Source organism: Haemorhous mexicanus, chromosome Z, assembly GCF_027477595.1.
Source record: "Haemorhous mexicanus isolate bHaeMex1 chromosome Z, bHaeMex1.pri, whole genome shotgun sequence".
NCBI classification, from domain to species: Eukaryota; Metazoa; Chordata; class Aves; order Passeriformes; family Fringillidae; genus Haemorhous; species Haemorhous mexicanus.
The window spans coordinates 42,519,261-42,537,008 of NC_082381.1; the positions used below are offsets into that span (position 1 = coordinate 42,519,261).

The following is a 17,748-nucleotide window of genomic DNA, read 5'->3' on the forward strand; positions in this document are numbered from 1 at the left end:
CAGCGGCCACTGCTGGGCTGGGATGCAGGCCTGGGGGAGTGGGGCGTGCAGAGTAGGGCATCGCCTCAGCAGGGCAAGGCTTGATTTGCCCTTTTACCCACAGACATGCTCCTGAAAGGTTCTGAGCCAGCAATGTCCTCTACTGTCCCACTCTTCTGGTTTCCTGCTGGGCAGGTTTGCCCCTGAGCAGGCAGCACAGGATTGATAGCTTAGTCCTTTGGGGACAGACTGTGCGAGTGCCCAAGCCACTCTTAGCCACAGGCAACCTTCGCAAGCTTAAGGGATATGAGGTCTTTAGTGAATATCAGCTCTTTTATGATTTCCAGCTCTTTGGCTTGCCTAGGAACCATGCAATCCCACCGAAAGACAGACAGGAGAGAGGAGAAGGCAGCTCTGGAGTTCCACAGCGATGGCTTTATTGGGGTCTGTGAAGGGTTCCAGCCACGGCTCTGCTAACTAGAATGGGCTAAAACAGCCCACTAAAGAGGGCGAGAGGGGATCAGAAATTGTCCAATAGCAGGGGTTAAGGAGAAGTAACCTGTGGGGTTAAAGAGAGATAAGCTGGGGTCCCAAAGGCAGAAGAAGGGGCTTATTTTGCTATTTCACCGTGACTTGGCATTTAAAGCCTCTTCCATCCACAGGGCCCTAGCAAGCCCGTAGCCTGTGACATCTCACAACAAGGTTTCCAGGTTCCTGTGCTGCTTGGCTCTCAAGATTCCAAAGAGTCTTTGTGGCTGGATTTTAAGAAAATTACACATTTATTTGTTCCAAATGAGGCAGCATGAGGTGTGTTTTTCCTTTCGAAGGCCTTCCCTCCTTTTTGTGTCCTCTTCTTGATATAAACCTTGTAAAGCCTCTCCTCTCTCTCTCCTTCTCCACCACAATAGAGGGGGACAATGGAACAAAACAATTTATGAGAAGCTAAAGATGTTAGAGTTACAATGTAGTGAAGGTAAAAAATAAAGCAGTATGAAAGAATAAGAAGAAAATTGTGCGAAGAATGCAATGGCGTAGCCAAGAAAGGTAGAGTGTCACATGGGGCGCCGGAGCAAAGACAGGATGGCGAGGGCTTACGGAATGGTTCTGATGGTAGATGGGGGCTGCTGGTGCTGCCTGGAGAAGCTGTGGACCTGCAGTGGCAGTTTCTCCTCCCTCTGTGCAGCAGTGATGGTGGCAGTGGCGATGGCGATGGGTGTCTCTGTCTCCCTGCGGAGCTCTGTTTGGCACTGCCGCTGCCATCAGCCCGCCACGCTGGGCATGTGTGTGGGAATGGGATCTGCCGCTTCACTGCCTCTTCCTACCACCCTGCTGGGCTGCACTTGGCTTGGCTGGACTCCCTTTTGGCTTGGCTGAACTCACTTGGTTTCAGTGTCATCATTCTGGGTTGCCTTGTTCTGCTGGTGTTGAAACACAGTGCCACATGCCACCCTGGCCCTGATGGTTTCAGCTGTGTGTCAGAGCTGTCACTTCCCCGCCACCCATCTCAGGCCTGTGTCCTAAAAATTACTGTCGAGGGACAAAAATGGGGGAAAAAAATGGTGGTGGTGCTTTGTTCCCAAGGCCTCTCTGTTAGAGTGAGTCAGACAGAAGGATCCTCCTTTCATTTCCTGTCATGGCATTTCCCTGCTGAAATCTCACCCATGGCCATGATGTAATATGTTTTGAATAAAAAGTGTATCCATGACCTTGGCTCTGTACTGAAGCCCTCTGATTCTATCCTGGGTCGTTGGCAAGTGGCTTATCCAAGAAATGGCCCTGGCGACTTTGAGGAGAGAGACTGCTTGATCCAATTGTTCGGAAAAGCAACTTTAGTGTAATAGCGAAACAACAAACTAAACAGCGTGCACAGTAGGAAGAACAAACCAGAAAAAGCTGGGTTCCAGGGTCTGCAGGGGTACTTATAGATTCCCAAAAAGGGAGGGGTTCCGGCAGGGTTTGAGGAATGGATCCAACAGGAAAGAAGTATTAGGAATTTGAGAAGTAATGTAGTAATAATTATCCAACGGTAATGCAGAGAAATCAGGACTTTCTAGGAATAATTTGAATAACTGAAGGAGAGGCTCATGGGTGGGAGCTCTTGCTCACCGTAATTAAAGAGGGTTTTCCCATGGCCTCAAATTGAAGTCTCCTTCATTATTCACACTACCCCCAACATCTCCCTTTTTTTGTTTTTCTAAGGTAGAAAGGAAAACTGTTTTTTCTAGGGTTTTAAACATTAACTTGAAAATACAAGAAGAAATAAGTATTATCTACATCACTACTAGCAAAATTACATGCCCAGTCTTTATAATAGAGATCAATTTGGATGATAGATGCCTTCCTTTCAAAAGGTTGTTAATCCAATTGGTTCCCTCTTTGATTTGAAGTTTATCCACCCCTTTATGCAAAACAGCTTCTGCTGGGCTAAACAGAATCACTGTGGTCAGATAAGTTCATACAGCACAAACCTTATAAGTCCTGACAGCCATGTCCATGTGCTAATATTTTGTTTTGGTTGCGGCACTATCCAAGTAGCACCAAGAAGAAGGAAGGTGCAACAGAGGAAGAAGGAGATCCAAGTTTTCAACCTGCTGTGGGAGCTCCCCTTTCTCTTGTCTCCTTCTTTTTCTTGGTGTCAGTTGTTGGGGTTTGTTGCTGTTTCTGGTGGTGGCTGTAGATGTGGCTTAATGTTCTTGGCGGGGATCCCCCTGGGTCCTGTACCTGTGGATACACAAGCATAACCCCTACCCCATGGAATTAACAGAAAGGGGCCAGAGATTGGTGAAGTCTCAGGGTCCTTGATCAGAACTGGTGGTCTCTCCTTCAGCTTGGCTTGGGTGCAATTGCTAAGATGTCAAAAAACTGGCAGTATTGATTCCATTAATTAATTTTTAAGAAGGTTAAAAACATACATGGCTTAGACAGCCTTTCTACTGTTGATAAGGCCTCCATTTTTGTTTTTCTAAAAGGTCTTTCAAAGAATGTGTGTCCTTTCAATTACTGATTGTCCTGTGGAGGAATGGAGAATACCTGTAACTTACTCCCCATAAGTTAAAAAATTGTTGTACTTTGTGTGAATTGTACCCATGGCCATTATTTGTATATATTTTCTGAGGAATTCCTAAAGATGTATCTTTTCCTCAGAATTCCTTTAAGAATTCTTTAGGAATTCCTATAGGAATTCTGAGGATTTCCTTTATCTCTAAAGAGAAAAGTTGTGAAAAGTGTTTGATAATGTCTAGGGCTTTTTCCCAGGGTGTGTGAAGTAGCAAAGAGAGCTCCTGAAAAAGTATCAACAGAAACATGTATATATTTGAATCCAGGAAAGGATGGCTATTGTGTTACATCTGACTGCCAGGTTTGTAAACTGTTTAGTCCTCTAGGGTTGATTCCGCTCCCCACTGAAGGGATGGATTGATGCTGGCAGTCAGGAGAGGCGCTAGTAATTTTTTCTCTTCTCCAAGCAATTATATTTTCATCTTTCTCTCCTCTTCCTCCAACTGGAATACATCATACATTTTTTGAAAACTAGGAATTAATTTTGTGCTGAGCAATTCCAATTTTCAGCCCAACTGTTAATGCCTTTTCCAACTGAGTCCTAGTAGAGAGTAGGATTTAACTTAGATTCAGTGATTTCTATGGCATCTTTGAAGACCCATCAAACAAATTCTTGAAGCTCCTTTTTTTCAATTTTTTTTCCTCGGTTCTCTAGTCTCAACTTGAATGATTTGTAAGTGTCTCTCTCCACTACAGACATCCGTGCTCCCATTTTACAGCAGCTTTAGAAACACTAACAAAGGGGAAATCAGAAAATGGGGCAGATGTAGCCCTACTCCTACCATCTTCAGAGGGCTGATGGTAACGCAGTGTCCTCCTTGCTCCTTATCCAGCAAAATTCTGCCAGGCATTACTCCGTCCAGAAGGGAAAAGCTTACAACCCCCTCTTGGAGGCAGGGTGGGTTCTCAGCAGGTCCCCTGAATGTCAGGGGTCCCTGTTCGGGTGAGAGATGTTATAAGTAAAAGTTAAGTTATGTTAAGTTAGGGTATAGTTCAATTATATTGTATTAATTACGTTACATTAATTGTATTATGTTAAGGGGGGTGGGGTTATTAGAATGTTCTAGGAGAAGGGTCCAGGGTTTGGTGGAAGGGCAGTCCGGCGGGGCACGGCAAGGTCGAAGAGGGATCGGATAGAAGATCTGAGCAATCATTCGAAGCCCTGCAGAAACGATTGGTCCAGAATGAATGGCGTTAAAGACCAATGGGAAGCCTGGAAATGGACCAATGACCATGCAGATCCAAAATGGACCAATCCTGGACTTGAAGGCAGCTATAAATGGGGGTAGTTTGGTTGGTTCGAGGTACTTCTTTTTAGAAACTTGTTTTCTGGAGGCAAGCCCGTGCACTTGGGGATAGCGCACTGTTGTGTTTTTGGCTCGCTGTGTGGGTGCTCGGGCTTATCCTGGGTACGCCATTCCTTGCAGCTATTTTAATAAAGGAGAACCTCTTTCTCCAGAGGAAGTTTGGCCTCGTTCATATTCATAACAAGAGGGGAAGCGCTCTGGTCCAAGCTCAGACACCTGGCCGGTGGCTTCCTGGAGAACTGGCCCTGTTGACTTTGATGAGAGAGACTGCTTGATCCAGTTGTTTGGAAAAGCAACTTTAATGTAATAGCAAAATAACAAACTAAACAGCGTGCACAGTAGGAAGAATGAACCAGAAAAAGCCTGGAGTCCAGGGTCTCCAAGGATACTTATACATTCCCAAAAGGGGAGGCATCCGGGTGGGGTTTGAAGAATGGATCCAACAGGAAAGAGTGATTTGGAATATTACATTTAATGCAGCAACAATTACCCAGTGGTAATGCAGAGAAACCAGAATTTTCTAGTAATAATTTGAATAACTGAACAAGAGGACCATGGGTGGGAGGTCTGGCTCACCCTAAGTACAAATGGCTTTCCCATGGCCTCAAATTGAAGTGTCCTTCATTATTCAAACCGACCTCAACACTGTACCTAGGAGAAAGCTCAAAATGTAATTGAAGTAGTGCTTCTCCCTGTTTGCTGCTTTCTAAAACAAAGGAAGATCCAGCTGGAAGAAGCCTTCTGCTTTTTGCTCAGAAGCAATAGTGGCCAAAGAGCACTCATGTGCTTCCTCACATCCTGGACCCTTCTCAGCGCTCAGCTTCTCAGTGTGGGCCAGAGGGGCTTAGTGTGCTTTTACTCTTAGATGCCGTGAGCACAAGGTTATGGACTAGGAGGGCTTCTTGTGTTGCTTTGCAGTAGAGGAGAACTCTGCAGGCTTTTGTTGGCATTAGCTGTAGAGAAGGTCTGGTTCTGTGCCTGAGCTCACAAAGCAGCCCAGGGCGCTGCTATTGTGATGTCAGCGGCCGCATGGCAGCGTTGTCAGGCAAAGTTGCTGTGCCGAGGCCCGGAAGGGCTCAGTGTGCAGAGCAGCTCTGTGGCACGCTCACTGCAGGCGGAACCTGCGCGTCGACGAGGTCTCTGCCAGCAGGACGCTGAGTATTTCTGTTTTCACCCAAGAGGCGTTTTCTGGTGCAGACTTGAGCAGCGCTGCTCAAGCCATGGAGGGAGTGTGTGCTGCAGCTTTCACGGCGTTCTCCGTGGCTTATTCTGGGTACTTTTTCACCCACCTGGCACGTAAGTAGATGTCTTTGTTCAGTGCAGCATATGGAAACCCAAATGCCACAAAGAGGCCTTTAGTTGGGTGAAGCCACTGCCCACAGCTGCAGCTAAGAAGGGGTTGTCTCTAGCCAGGGGGGCGTGGGCAGCCTTTGTAATGTAGCCCGCAGGGTTTCCACTCCTGCCGTGCCATAGCCTTTGGCAATGGGGTCTGGAGTCTCCTCGGTTTGCTGGCTCAAGCAAGAGAACTTCCAGGATGGGAAGACTGGGAGAGCTTGGCAGGAGTCCTTGTAAAAGCTGTGCACTGCTCTCCAGGACTGAGGGAAAGTGCCTCAGATCAAGTCTTCTTCTTGTCTGCATTCCCTCATCCCAGCATGTGCCTGTGGAACTTGACACTTCCTGAGCGCTGCAAGAACCATTTGTTCTGTGATGAAATCACAGAACCCGCTTGGAAAAGGCCTCTGGGAGAGACATTTCAGAGGAGTTCTTGTATGCTCCTGAACACAGGAGCTGTTCCTGTGCTGTGTCACGATAGAACTGCCACCATGGCTAAGGGGAACTTGGGGGAAACCTCTCTGGGGAAAGGCTTTCAGTAAGTTCATGGCAATTGCTGCAAGCAATGTCTTGAGAAAACTGAAGTACAGGAAAGAGAGGAGCTGTGGCTGCTGCTGGGTGGCTGGGGCAGAAGCAATGACTGAACCACTGGGACTTGCAGTCTCAAGTTTCTATGGGTTGAGTGGACAGAGAGGACAGAAGGTAGACACCAGGCAGTATTTTGTGCTGTTGTCTTGCTTGCTGTGTGGCACAGCAGAGCATGGGTTGCTGCTGGAGTGCCGATGTAGTGAAAGCAGAATGCTCTGTCTTTGGGTTGATTTTTTGGTGGGCTTGCCCAGCCCAGGCAGTTTTCTTACAGCATCTGGATGTTCTTCCCTTGTGTGTTGCAGGTCACATCACCCGTGCCTGGAGAGAATCTGGTCTTTGGGTGAGTGGCAAAGGAGCCTCTGGCATTGGTAGCATTAGACCATTGTGGAGCAAGCTCTGAGCTGTGGCCTGTTGCAGTCCAGTGCCAGCCTGGCTGGATGAATGAAAGTACAGTCCGGGCTCTTTGCAGCCACAGCAGCAGCAGCAGGAGGATCCCGGGCTGTTTTCTCCAGTTCCTTTCCAGAGCTTTTAAGCAGCTGGAAGTGGGGCTGCTGGGTACTTGAAGCCACGATGGAATCTCTCCTGTACGAGAGAGTGCAGTCCCGTCTCACTGGCTCATTTTACTTGAGTTTGAGCACCTTGGAATCCCATTTCTCTGCAGATGATTTCTCCTTAGTGCACCTGGCTCTAGAGCTGAATATAAAGAAGGTTACGTGTCCCTCACGCTGCGTCTGTCTGCAGAGCCCAAAACCAACCTCGGAGCCTCCTGTGGCTGCGTGTCTTCCTGGAGAAGAGGCCAAAGGGGAGGAAGATGCCCACCAAACTGCACCTGCTGCCACTACAGGGCCTGAGCATCCAGCATCAGTAAGTGGCAGCTCTGGGAAGTCCTGTGGCTGGAGCAAAGCATAGCTGCAAGTTTCAGATCAGACAGCACCTCCTGTGCCTGGCTGAAGATGCTGAGGGCTGGAATCTTTCCAGCCCTTGCCCAAGGCCCTTAGGCCTGGAAAACGAGTATGGAACTTGGAAGCTGGATGTTTAGGCATCACCTTCCTACTGTTGTGAAAGGGGCTGTGAATTTGTCTTAGCAAGAGACAAGAGGGAGCATTAGGATGTCCTTGGATGCTCCTGGGCTACAAGGGAGGCCCTTGGTGCCCAGTGGCTGTGCAGGCTCCCCATCCCCAGTGAAGAGAGCGGTGCAAAGGTGCAGTTCAGAAGCTTGCAGGATATGAGGAGACACTGTCCCCAGGAGGGAGCTGGCCCTCGGCAGAGAGCAGCTGTCAGTAGCTAAAGGAACAGCTGAGATGCAGCAGGGCCTGTAGCTGAATATACGTGAGGTTCTGAATGACAGGTTCTTTTGTGTCCCTCATGCTGCTGTGTGTCCACAGAGCAGAAGGGCAGCGTCAGCACCTGCTCTGGCTGACACAGTACCTGAGGAAGAGGCTGAAGAGGAGGAAGGTGCTGATGAAGCTGCCCCTGCTGTCAGCCCTGGGCCAGAGCAAACAACATCAGTAAGTGCCAGCTTTGGTTAGCAGTGTCTGTGGTGTCATTTGTCCGTGGTGTAAAAGCAGCCTTTGGATTTTGGGCCTTGAGCCGGAGAAGCGGGCTGCAAAAGCTGAGGGGTGAAGAGCCCTGGCTGTGGCCAGCAGCATCTTGCTAGGGGCTTGCATTTGAAATGGGATGGGAGGGGCATCTCTGCCAGGCACATTTGTGACCCTCCTTCATTTCTTGTCCCAGAGCTCCACCTCCTGTGTCCTGGCACCTGCACGAGCTGCAGCGGAAGGCTCTGAAGGAGCCTCCAGTCCCCAGGCTGGCAAGTCAAGCAGGAGCAGCTCGTGCATCTGGAGCACGACCAGCTCCTCTGGCAGCAGAGAGCGGCTGGGAGAGGGGACAGAGGACGAGTGCCTGGCCACGCTGAGTACGTCCTCTGTGATCCTTGTCTGCTGGAGCAGTGCCTGTGTGTGCGTGTGTGGGTGTGAGCCGTCCCGCCTCCTGTTCCTCCTCAGCTGAGTGCCGGGTCCTGAGGCCTCCACACAGGACCTGGTGTTGTGCTGTGAGGTGGTGAGGGCTCAGTGGGCTGTTGCTCCTGCTTCTGAGAGCAACTCAGCCTGGTTTGGCTTTGCCTGAGCTTCCCTGGAGGCAAAAGGCAAAGCAGAGCTTGTTTCTGGCTGAGCAGGAGGCCGTGACCCAGGCAATGAGGAGGCCTCAAGGAGCTCCTGTGGGGCACGGCCAAGGTCATCTTCAGAACTCAGCCTGTCCTGAAGGCTGAGGGACCTCATTCCTATGGCCCATCACAGTAGGTTGGAACACGAGCTGCTGCTCCTGAAAGGCAGAAGGGCATTGTCCTGCAGAGAGCTGGAGATTGTGCTACTGCTGGAAGCACTTTGCAATATTCTTCCTGTTCTGGAAAGGGCAGCTGTTGATAACAATTGATTCCAGAAGCCAAGACGCCTCTGATATTTGCAAAGATTAAGTCATTTCTTGAAAGTCACAGTTTTCATTGCCAAGAACAGAAAAGTTTTGCTTTTCCTGCTGCCCTTAACGTTGCTAGACAAGAATCTTGGTTCCAGTTTTCAGGTCCCTGTCTCCTCTGACTGTTTCTGTACGTGCTTAGATTTTAGTTTAGACTTTTAGTTTTGTGCAGGCCATCTGTGCTGCGGGGCTGCTTGTCTTGCTTCTGTTGTTTTTGAGGTTTGGTGCTGGTTGGGTGGTGGTGTTGTTTCCCGAGTGCCTGAGTTGAAAGGGCCCAGTGTCCCAGAGAGTGGGGCTGCCTTTCTGATCTGCTGCAGGGTGGGATCTCTTTTGAAGTGAGCATCTTTCCTTGGGATTTTCACAGAGATGCTGGTGAGCCAGGGAGATCCCGAGGCTGAATACACGGAACTGGAAACAATTGGCAAAGGGTGAGTGCAGCCACAGTTCCTTCTTCCAAGGGAGGGCCTGCGCATTTTGCTGTTGTCACATCTCCCCAGAACGACGTCAGGCAAGCTCCAAAGCTGCTCAGACACTGCGTTAAGATGATACCTGGTGATCTCTCAGTACTGGGCAGCATCTTTAGCTGTGGTTCGAAAGCAGCTTGGCAAAGACAGCTTGGATGCTGGCAGTGTCTTTTCTGCGGCAAAGAGCAGCACCTGGCTGCTCTCCTGTCCCTCGAGTGTGTTGCACCTGTTTGCCGCTTTTCCTAGGAGAAATCATTTCTGCATGTCACAAAAGAATACAGAATGCTTGGGAATGAAAGGAGGAGAAACTTCCTTGCCTCAAAGGTCAAGTTAGCAGCTGACAGCTGTCAGGGAGCAGCTCTGGCTAACATTTCTTTCCAGTATTTTGCTGAAAAGAAGGTGCAGTGGTCAGGATGACCAGCACCTAGTCTAGAAGCCAAGAGCAGAAATGAAAGAAGCAGCTCTCTTTTGTAGCTGAGATGGCAAATCGCAAAGCTTCAGGGCAATGCCTGGGGCCAATGCACTCCAGAGGAAAAGGCATCATCTGCCTGATGGCAGAGCCCTCGTGGATCCTGTGGGGTCTAGGCCTTTCCTGCAAAGAATCCACCAAGCTGTTCCCTTAGAAAGCCGGCTCTGCTGACTGGAAATGGGACTGATTTGCACCATTTTCTCTGTGAGAAGCCAAATGTACAAGAAGCCCCCAGAAAAGCAGAGTCCTCCCCGTGTCTGGTGCACTGAAGAGAAGCAGCTGCCAACGGCTCTGGACTCAGAACACAGCTGTCTAAGGATCCTGTGTTTTGAGGCCTTCTCCATTTGTGTGTGGAGCAATGGAAGCCTTTCCCTGCTCTGGCTGTGGCTGCAGCTGTGATTAGACACTAATTTCCTTGCAATCTGGAGAAGGGATCCGTGTCCAGAGGCTTTCCTCCAATGGCTGTTACATGGCTGCTGTTTTGTTTCCAGGGGTTTTGGCACGGTGTGCATGGCAGTGGAGACTGCCACAGGAGAAGAGGTAAGCGTCAAGCAGCGCCGCAGCTTCTGCAGCTGTCGAGTGGCCTCCCCTCTGCTGTGAGCTGTGGCTGAGCTTTGGGTCGCCAGCAGAGCTTTGCTGCACAGGCCAATGAAGTGCAGAGCAGTGTCCGCCTGCCAAATACAGTGGGGACAGATTTTGTGCTCCTCAGCTGCCCCAGGGAATGCAGGGAGGCCAGGCGGTGTCTGTCACAGCAGGACACGCTGGCTGGGTCTGAGTGCCCAGGTGGTGTCTCAGAGCATGGCACTGCTCTTTGGGACTGCAGGCTTCCTGAATTCTCATTTCTGGCTGTTAGCAGATACATGGGAATTGTGCTGGTAGTTCTGTAGCCGCCTGCAGTGCTGCCCCTGGAACTGTGCTATGAGAGCGAGGTCTGCAAGGAGTCTCTCAAGGGCCTAAGCCCTGTTTACAGCCTGGTGTATATCCCTAGAAGATCAAGGCCTGGATTTTTTCTTTTTGTAGTCAGGCAGTAATTGCAAATGTCAGTGGTGTGAAGGAAAGTATTTCTGTGGAGTGAAATGAAAATTCCTGAAAGTGAAGAAATTCCAGGGTTGCGTTTTTTGGAGGTGTCACTAATGATTTTTTCATTGTCCCGGCAATTTTTCCTTGAAGTATGAAGGGCTGTAATTCTTAGGGGGAAGAGCCCTCAGGATGTTTTTAGGACACATTTTATCTGCCATGCCTGTAAGAGTTTGCTTTGTAGTTGTGCACTGGAGAAATCCAGTGGTTGCTGGAGTAATGATCAAGCCCCTAGAAGTGCCAAAGGTTTCCCAGCAGTTTTGCTCCAATTTTACTGGCACCAAATGGGTTCCTGCTTGCAAGAGGTGTGTGAATGAAAATGGGAATGAGACCATGGGGAAGACCTGTGGAAAGACTGGCCCAGGGCTCAGTGAGTGTTGTTAGAGCTTTGAGGTGGAGAGCTTAGACCGTGTTTCTCCCAGGTTTACAAGGCAAAGGGTGTGTGGCTCTGTGTCCTGGGAGGTGCCCAAGCACTTGGTCTGATGTCCAGTCCCAAGGCAGCTTGGCCCAGCCCAGCACTATCACCCCATAATCACTGTCTCTGTGTTGCCCTTGTGGTCCTGTGCCCCAGACTTCTTTGGTTCATGGTTTTCTGTGTCGTTTTAGGTGGCCATAAAGAAAATTAGTCTCGCGCAAGAGAGCGGCAGCGAGCTGTGCCTGAATGAAATCCAGGTGATGCGTGGCAATAAGCATGCCAACCTTGTGAACTATCTAGACAGGTGAGTGGTTCTGCTGTTCTGCCAGGAAAGGTCATTCACATCCTGCAAGCCAGAGGTTCAACAACCACTGCTTTGGCCGCTGGTAGAGGATGGAGCTGATAATTCCTGTTTCTGGGCTGATCTACGGCATCTTGGGAGGAGATTGCATGGGGGCTGCATTAATCTTTCCAGGCATACCGAATTTGAAGGGCGCTTTCAAAGACAAGACTGGGCCCCATCTTACTGAGCCATCAGCCTCAAAGTTCCTGTCCTCTCTCCCCATAGTTATGTTGGGTTTGGGGTTTGATTGTTTCCCCAGGGGTCTGAAGTGCTGACAAAGCACTGTAGATTGTGTTTCTCTTGACCTGTTGCGTTTGTGTGGATAGCAAGCAGTCTTTTAGACTGCCCAGAGTTCAAGGCCTGTAGAGCGTAGTGAATGACTCCTCACTTCCTCCTGTCTTCCTCGGAGAGAGACACAGAAACAAGAATCCATCAGGTTGTGTAAGTGCGCACATTCACCTCCAGGCTGTTGTTTCCTCCTTTCAGCTACCTGGTGGACGAGGAACTCTGGCTCGTGATGGAATACATGGATGGAGGCTCCTTACACGATGTCATCAGGGAGACTCGTATGGCAGAAGGAGAGATAGCCGCTGTCTCTCGGGAGGTAAGGGATGGCGCTTGTGCTTCCCATGCCTTGGCCAGGATGGTCCTTCCACATGGGTGACAAGGAGAGGAAAGATTTCATCTTCCAAGCCTCCTTTCTGCCTTTCTCGAATGACTGGCAGTAGCAAGAGTATCTGAAGTGCCTGCCAGTGTGCCTGCCCTTCTTCTAGAGTGTTTGTGTTTGCCTCTCTAAACACTTGCCTGGAGCCTGTGTATGCTGCGTTCCTTCCCCGGAAGGGCAAAGGTGCTCACGGCGCAATGTCAAACAAGTGGCAAAGACAAGGAGATCCTCACAGGACTCTCAGAGAGATCAGCCAAAAAAGAAGAGCTTTGCACCCAAAGTGGTGTTTGCAAAAGCATCTACTGTTGTCTGACTGGAGAGAGCACAGCCACTGCAGCAGTGCTCCTTCAGTCTGTGTTTGCAGGGCACTGGCCAGAGGAAGAATTGCCCTTTCTCTTTCAGAAGCAAACACAGCCTCACTTAGAAAGGCCCTGCTGTCCTTGTGTTGGAGCAGCAAGCTCTTGTGCTAGCCAGCAGCCTGTCCTGCCATGGCTCAGCATCCCCCAGGAATGTTGCAGCGCTGCAGAAGTGTCACTTCCCTGCTTGTGGAATGAAATCCACTTAGGCTGGTGTTTCCTTTTCCTCTCTCAGTGCCTGCAAGGCCTGGATTTCCTTCACTCCAAGCAAGTGATCCACCGAGACATCAAAAGCCACAACATTCTCCTGGGTCTGGACGGATCTGTCAAGTTGGGTGGGTGTTGTTGGCCAGTCTCAGCCGTGGCAGGCTGCGCTGTGGGGCTGCCTTTGGGTGACTGCTGGTTCCCTGCAGTGGTGCCTGTGGCAGTGCAGGCTGCCCTGCTGCAAGCACAGAGCACAGCCTCAAGGGGCAGGGAGGTGTTGCTGGGAACAAGGGCTCAGGAGTGCCTTTGGGTTGTGTGTGTGTCCCTTCCCAAGCAAGGCGCTTACAGTCTAATAGCTTCAGGGGACTAAAAGGCACTGCCTGAAACTGGAGGCTCTTGCTAAGTGGCCAATTCCATATTTCCTCGGCTGCAGGCCCGTGGAATGGCAGCATGGCCCCTTTATGGCAGCTGGGTACCATGCTGCCTTCTTGTACATTGGAACAGTGGGGATTTCTTTTGTTTGCTTTCCTCATTCACGCTGGCTTGTTTTTGCTCCTCAGCTGATTTTGGCCTCGCTGCTCAGCTCACCGCTGAGCAGAGCAAACGGAGATCAGCTGTTGGGACCACTTACTGGATGGCGCCAGAAATCTTCACCAGGAAGCTCTATGGCCCCAAAGTGGACATCTGGTCCTTTGGCATTGTGGGCATCGAGATGGTGGAAGGAGCGCCTCCTTACCGGATGAAAACCTCCCGCACGGTGCGCTGCAACTGCTCTCAGATACTGCTGTCACTCAAACAAAATCTGCTCCCATTCTTCTGCCTGGGAAGCTTGCGAACACCTGAAAATGATAGGTTCCAGGCTGCACAGTCTCTCGTGCTCCTTGTCCAGATTATCCCCTTGTCATTTCAGAGCAGGAACAGCAGAAAAAATCGTGATGCATTTTGCTTGGTAGGGGCTCTGCCCAAGAGAGCAGTGAGCAGTGCTGAGCTGCATTTTATGGAGTAATCCTTGGAAACAGTAGAGTTAGACGAAAGTCCGTCTTCCAAATGGCCTGTAGAGCTGGTGTCAGTGCTGAGAGAAGCCAAGTGTGCTTTTGCTGATGGAGTTGCTCCTAATTCCATCAGCCAGTGAAATCAGGGTGAAGGCAAGAGCCTTTGCATATTGGACTGGCTATGGCTGCCTCTGGCTTTGGGTTCTTTCAGTAGGAGTAGGAAAGGTATCTCCCTGGCTCTGGCAGGGAGGAAAGTGCCACCGGAGAGTGGAGCCTGTCCAGTGGGGTCTGTGTGAGCAGCTGGGATGTGAAGGAGACAGGCAGAGAGTGACATTTCCTTCTTCTCTAGGTTCAACAGCTGATCAGCAGCGGGGGCAGGCCAAAGCTGCAGAAGCCCAGGCAACAGTCCACGTGGTTGCGAGACTTCCTGCACTGCTGCCTGGAGAGGGAGGAGGACAGGCGCTGGTCTGCCCAGGAGCTCCTGCAGGTAAAAGGCAAAGCGGCTGCAGGCTGCGCCAGCTGCCCGCTGCCAGGGGCTCCTCACCTGCTCAATTCCAAGGCGTCTGCTGGGCCCCGCTGCTAAGATCTCCAGTCTGGGGGCTTTTCAAAGGAAAACAGGGGAGAATCCTGGCCTAGGATGCCTTGGGAGGAGCCTTTCAAGGTCACCTAGACCAGATCTCCTTAAGCTGAAGACATCTGGAATAATGGATTTGTGGGATTGGGAGCCATGTTTGCCTCTTGTAGTAAGATCCTGGAGGTGGAGGCAGAGGTGCCCAGAATGCCCTCCTTTCTGCTTTCTGTATCTTTCTGGTAGCCAGAGAAAGCCTGTATCAGCCTGTGAGGAAAGTAGAAGTTCATGTTTTCTTTTTCTCTTTGGGCAGCATCCATTTGTAACATCAGCCAAGCCGACCTCTGACCTGACGCCTCTGATCGTGGCAACGCAGCAGTTTATGGCCGACAGGAGATACTAGCCCTGGAAGAGGCCACAGTTGTTTTTGTAGTTTGCAGTTTCTAGTTTGTAGTTTATAGTTCGTAGTTTGAAGTTTCTAGTATATAGCTCATAGTTTGTTTTTTCTATTTTATAGCTCATAGTTTATAGTTTGTTTAGCCTGATAGTCAAAATAAATACTAGAATAAATAAAACCTTCACTGTGCTGGAAGCTTCCCTTTGTTCTCACCCTGTGAAGAAGCTCTAAATTTACTTCTGAATGGTCAGATGTTTCTTCTGTGTGGGAAGACCCGTGGATGGGGTTTGTGGCACTGTTTGGAAGCATGCAAAGTTCTTCTTCCTTCATTGCCTCCAGGCCACAACCTCTTGTGGAGATACAGGCTTGCAGCTGTGACTAGAAGAGCAGAGTAGGGCAAAATGGAGCAGAGCAGTGGTGTCCCCGCTGGGGATGCTGCTGTGGCTGTGGTTGTGGGGAAAGTTTGGGAGTGTCTGTGTTGCTGTGGGCAGAGGGGGAGGGAGCCGGGCTTCTCCACAGGCTGGGGCGCAGGTGGGTGTTCAGCAGGAAGGCAATTTGCAACCGATTCAGCTCCTTTTCCAGCTGTTGGGCAACATTCAGCTCTCTGAGTCAAACCTCCATGCATATGGATAGCAGGCATGGTCCTTTACTGGGAATGTTTCATTTTCTTCTACCAAAATCATAATATCTCCCCAAGTAACTGTGGATGGGGCCAGTTTCCCTTAGTCCCCGACTGTCTTTGGGGCTGGATAAGCTTTCTATAGAATCTTTTGGCAAGTCTGTCAGTGGAGAGCAGTTCAGATCCGTTTCTGTGTGGGATTCCATTACTTGTCTGCCAGAAAGTAGCAGCTTTGACTGACAATTTATTTCTCCATTCCTATGTCACGAGCAGTTACTGTTGTATAAGAGGCCCACATCACCTCAAGAGGACCCTGCTTGCTGTACCAATTAAAATGGAAGGCGCCAAGAAGGCTGCTCTTTGAGACACTTTAAAAGGACTTGTTCAGTTGTTCATGTCTTAACTCTGAGTTAGAAAAGTGGGAGAAATACTGACACGATGTTCTCAAGAGGTCAGAACAACAAAAAAACCATCCCTGGAAACTTTTGAAAATTAAAGAACTTGAAAAGCAAAAAAATTCCGAGCAGGATTCAATCAACACAAAACATTCCCTGAAGCATTAACTTAGCCCATTCAACTTCCCAACCTTCAAGCCTGTTAGATTGAAAGTTACTGCAAAATCGGAGAGAATGGAATTTGGAGAATAAAGAGAAGGAGAGAATGAGAGAAAAGAACCAACATCGCTACCACTCCTGCTTCCAGTGGTGTTCAGCTGATAGAAATTCCAAGAGGAGGCAGGGTCAAGACATGTGGTGGCCACATATCCCGAGGTGAGAAGTACCCTCTGGCTTTCCTGGGGCCTTCCCCCACATGGGGCTCCCACTCGCCTGGCCATTTAGGGGCTGGGATAGGGGCCCCAGACACAGGTGTGGAGCATTGCCTCTGGTGTGCCAGGGACCAGCGGCCACTGCTGGGCTGGGATGCAGGCCTGGGGGAGTGGGGCGTGCAGAGTAGGGCATCGCCTCAGCAGGGCAAGGCTTGATTTGCCCCTTTCCCCACAGACATGCTCCTGAAAGGTTCTGAGCCAGCAATGTCCTCTACTGTCCCACTCTTCCGGCTTCCTGCTGGGCAGGTTTGCCCCTGAGCAGGCAGCACAGGATTGATAGCTTAGTCCTTTGGGGACAGACTGTGCGAGTGCCCAAGCCACTCTTAGCCACAGGCAACCTTTGCAAGCTTAAGGGAAATGAGGTCTTTAGTGAATATCAGCTCTTTTATGATTTCCAGCTCTTTGGCTTGCTTTGGCACCACGCAGGCCCACCAAAAGACAGACAGGAGAGAGGAGAAGGCAGCTCTGGAGTTCCACAGCGATGGCTTTATTGGGGTCTGTGAAGGGTTCCAGCGACGGCTCTGCTAACTACAATGGGCTAAAACAGCCCACTAAATAGGGCGAGAGGGGATCAGAAATTGTCCAATAGCAGGGGTTAAGGAGAAGTAACCTGTGGGGTTAAAGAGAGATAAGCTGGGGTCCCAAAGGCAAAAGAAGGGGCTTATTTTGCTATTTCACCGTGACTTGGCATTTAAAGCCTCTTCCATCCACAGGGCCCTAGCAAGCCTGAACTTGCGACATCTCACAACAAGGTTTCCAGGTTCCTGTGCTGCTTGGCTCTCAAGATTCCAAAGAGTCTTTGTGGCTGGATTTTAAGAAAATTACACATTTATTTGTTCCAAATGAGGCAGCATGAGGTTTGCTTTTTCTTTCTAAGGTCGTCCTCCTTTCCGTGACCTCTTCTTGATATAAACCTTGTAAAGCCTCTCCTCTCTCTCCTTCTCCACCACAATGGAGGGGGACAATGGAAAAAACAATTGATGAGAAACTAAAGATGTTAGAGTTACAATGTAGTGAAGGAAAAAAATAAAGCAGTATGAAAGAATGAGAAGAAAATTGTGTGAAGAATGCAATGGCGTAGCCAAGAAAGGTAGAGTGTCACATGGGGCCCCTGGAGAAAAGACAGAACGGCGAGGGCTTACGGAATGGTTCTGATGGTAGAAGGGGGCTGCTGGTGCTGCCTGGAGAAGCTGTGGACCTGCAGTGGCAGTTTCTCCTCCCTCTGTGCGGCAGTGATGGTGGCAGTGGCGATGGCGATGGGTGTCTCTGTCTCCCTGTGGAGCTCTGTTTGGCACTGCCGCTGCCATCAGCCCGCCACGCTGGGCATGTGTGTGGGAATGGGATCTGCCGCTTCACTGCCTCTTCCTACCACCCTGCTGGGCTGCACTTGGCTTGGCTGGACTCCCTTTTGGCTTGGCCGAACTCACTTGGTTTCAGTGTCATCATTCTGGGTTATGTTGTTCTGCTGGAGTGGAAAAACAGTGCCACATGCCACCCTGGCCCTGATGGTTTCAGCTGTGTGTCAGAGCTGTAACTTCCGTGCATCCCATCTCATTCCCATGTCTTAAAAATTACTGTGGAGCGACAAAAATGGGGGAAAAAAATGGTGGTGGTGCTTTGTT

At 50.0% G+C, this 17,748-nt stretch overlaps 1 protein-coding gene across 1 annotated transcript; it reads left to right on the top strand.

The window, feature by feature from the left end:
- The first annotated feature begins 4,224 nt into the window (after positions 1–4,224).
- LOC132322493 (serine/threonine-protein kinase PAK 3-like) lies at positions 4,225–14,687 on the top strand. The gene is made up of 13 exons (XM_059836984.1): positions 4,225–4,340; positions 5,458–5,639; positions 6,566–6,603; positions 7,649–7,771; positions 7,998–8,178; positions 9,097–9,160; positions 10,157–10,205; positions 11,349–11,461; positions 11,987–12,104; positions 12,756–12,855; positions 13,285–13,481; positions 14,066–14,203; positions 14,598–14,687. The coding sequence occupies exons 1-13, from the start codon at positions 4,225–4,227 to the stop codon at positions 14,685–14,687; spliced, it is 1,509 nt and encodes a 502-aa protein (XP_059692967.1).
- Positions 14,688–17,748: the final 3,061 nt, after the last annotated feature.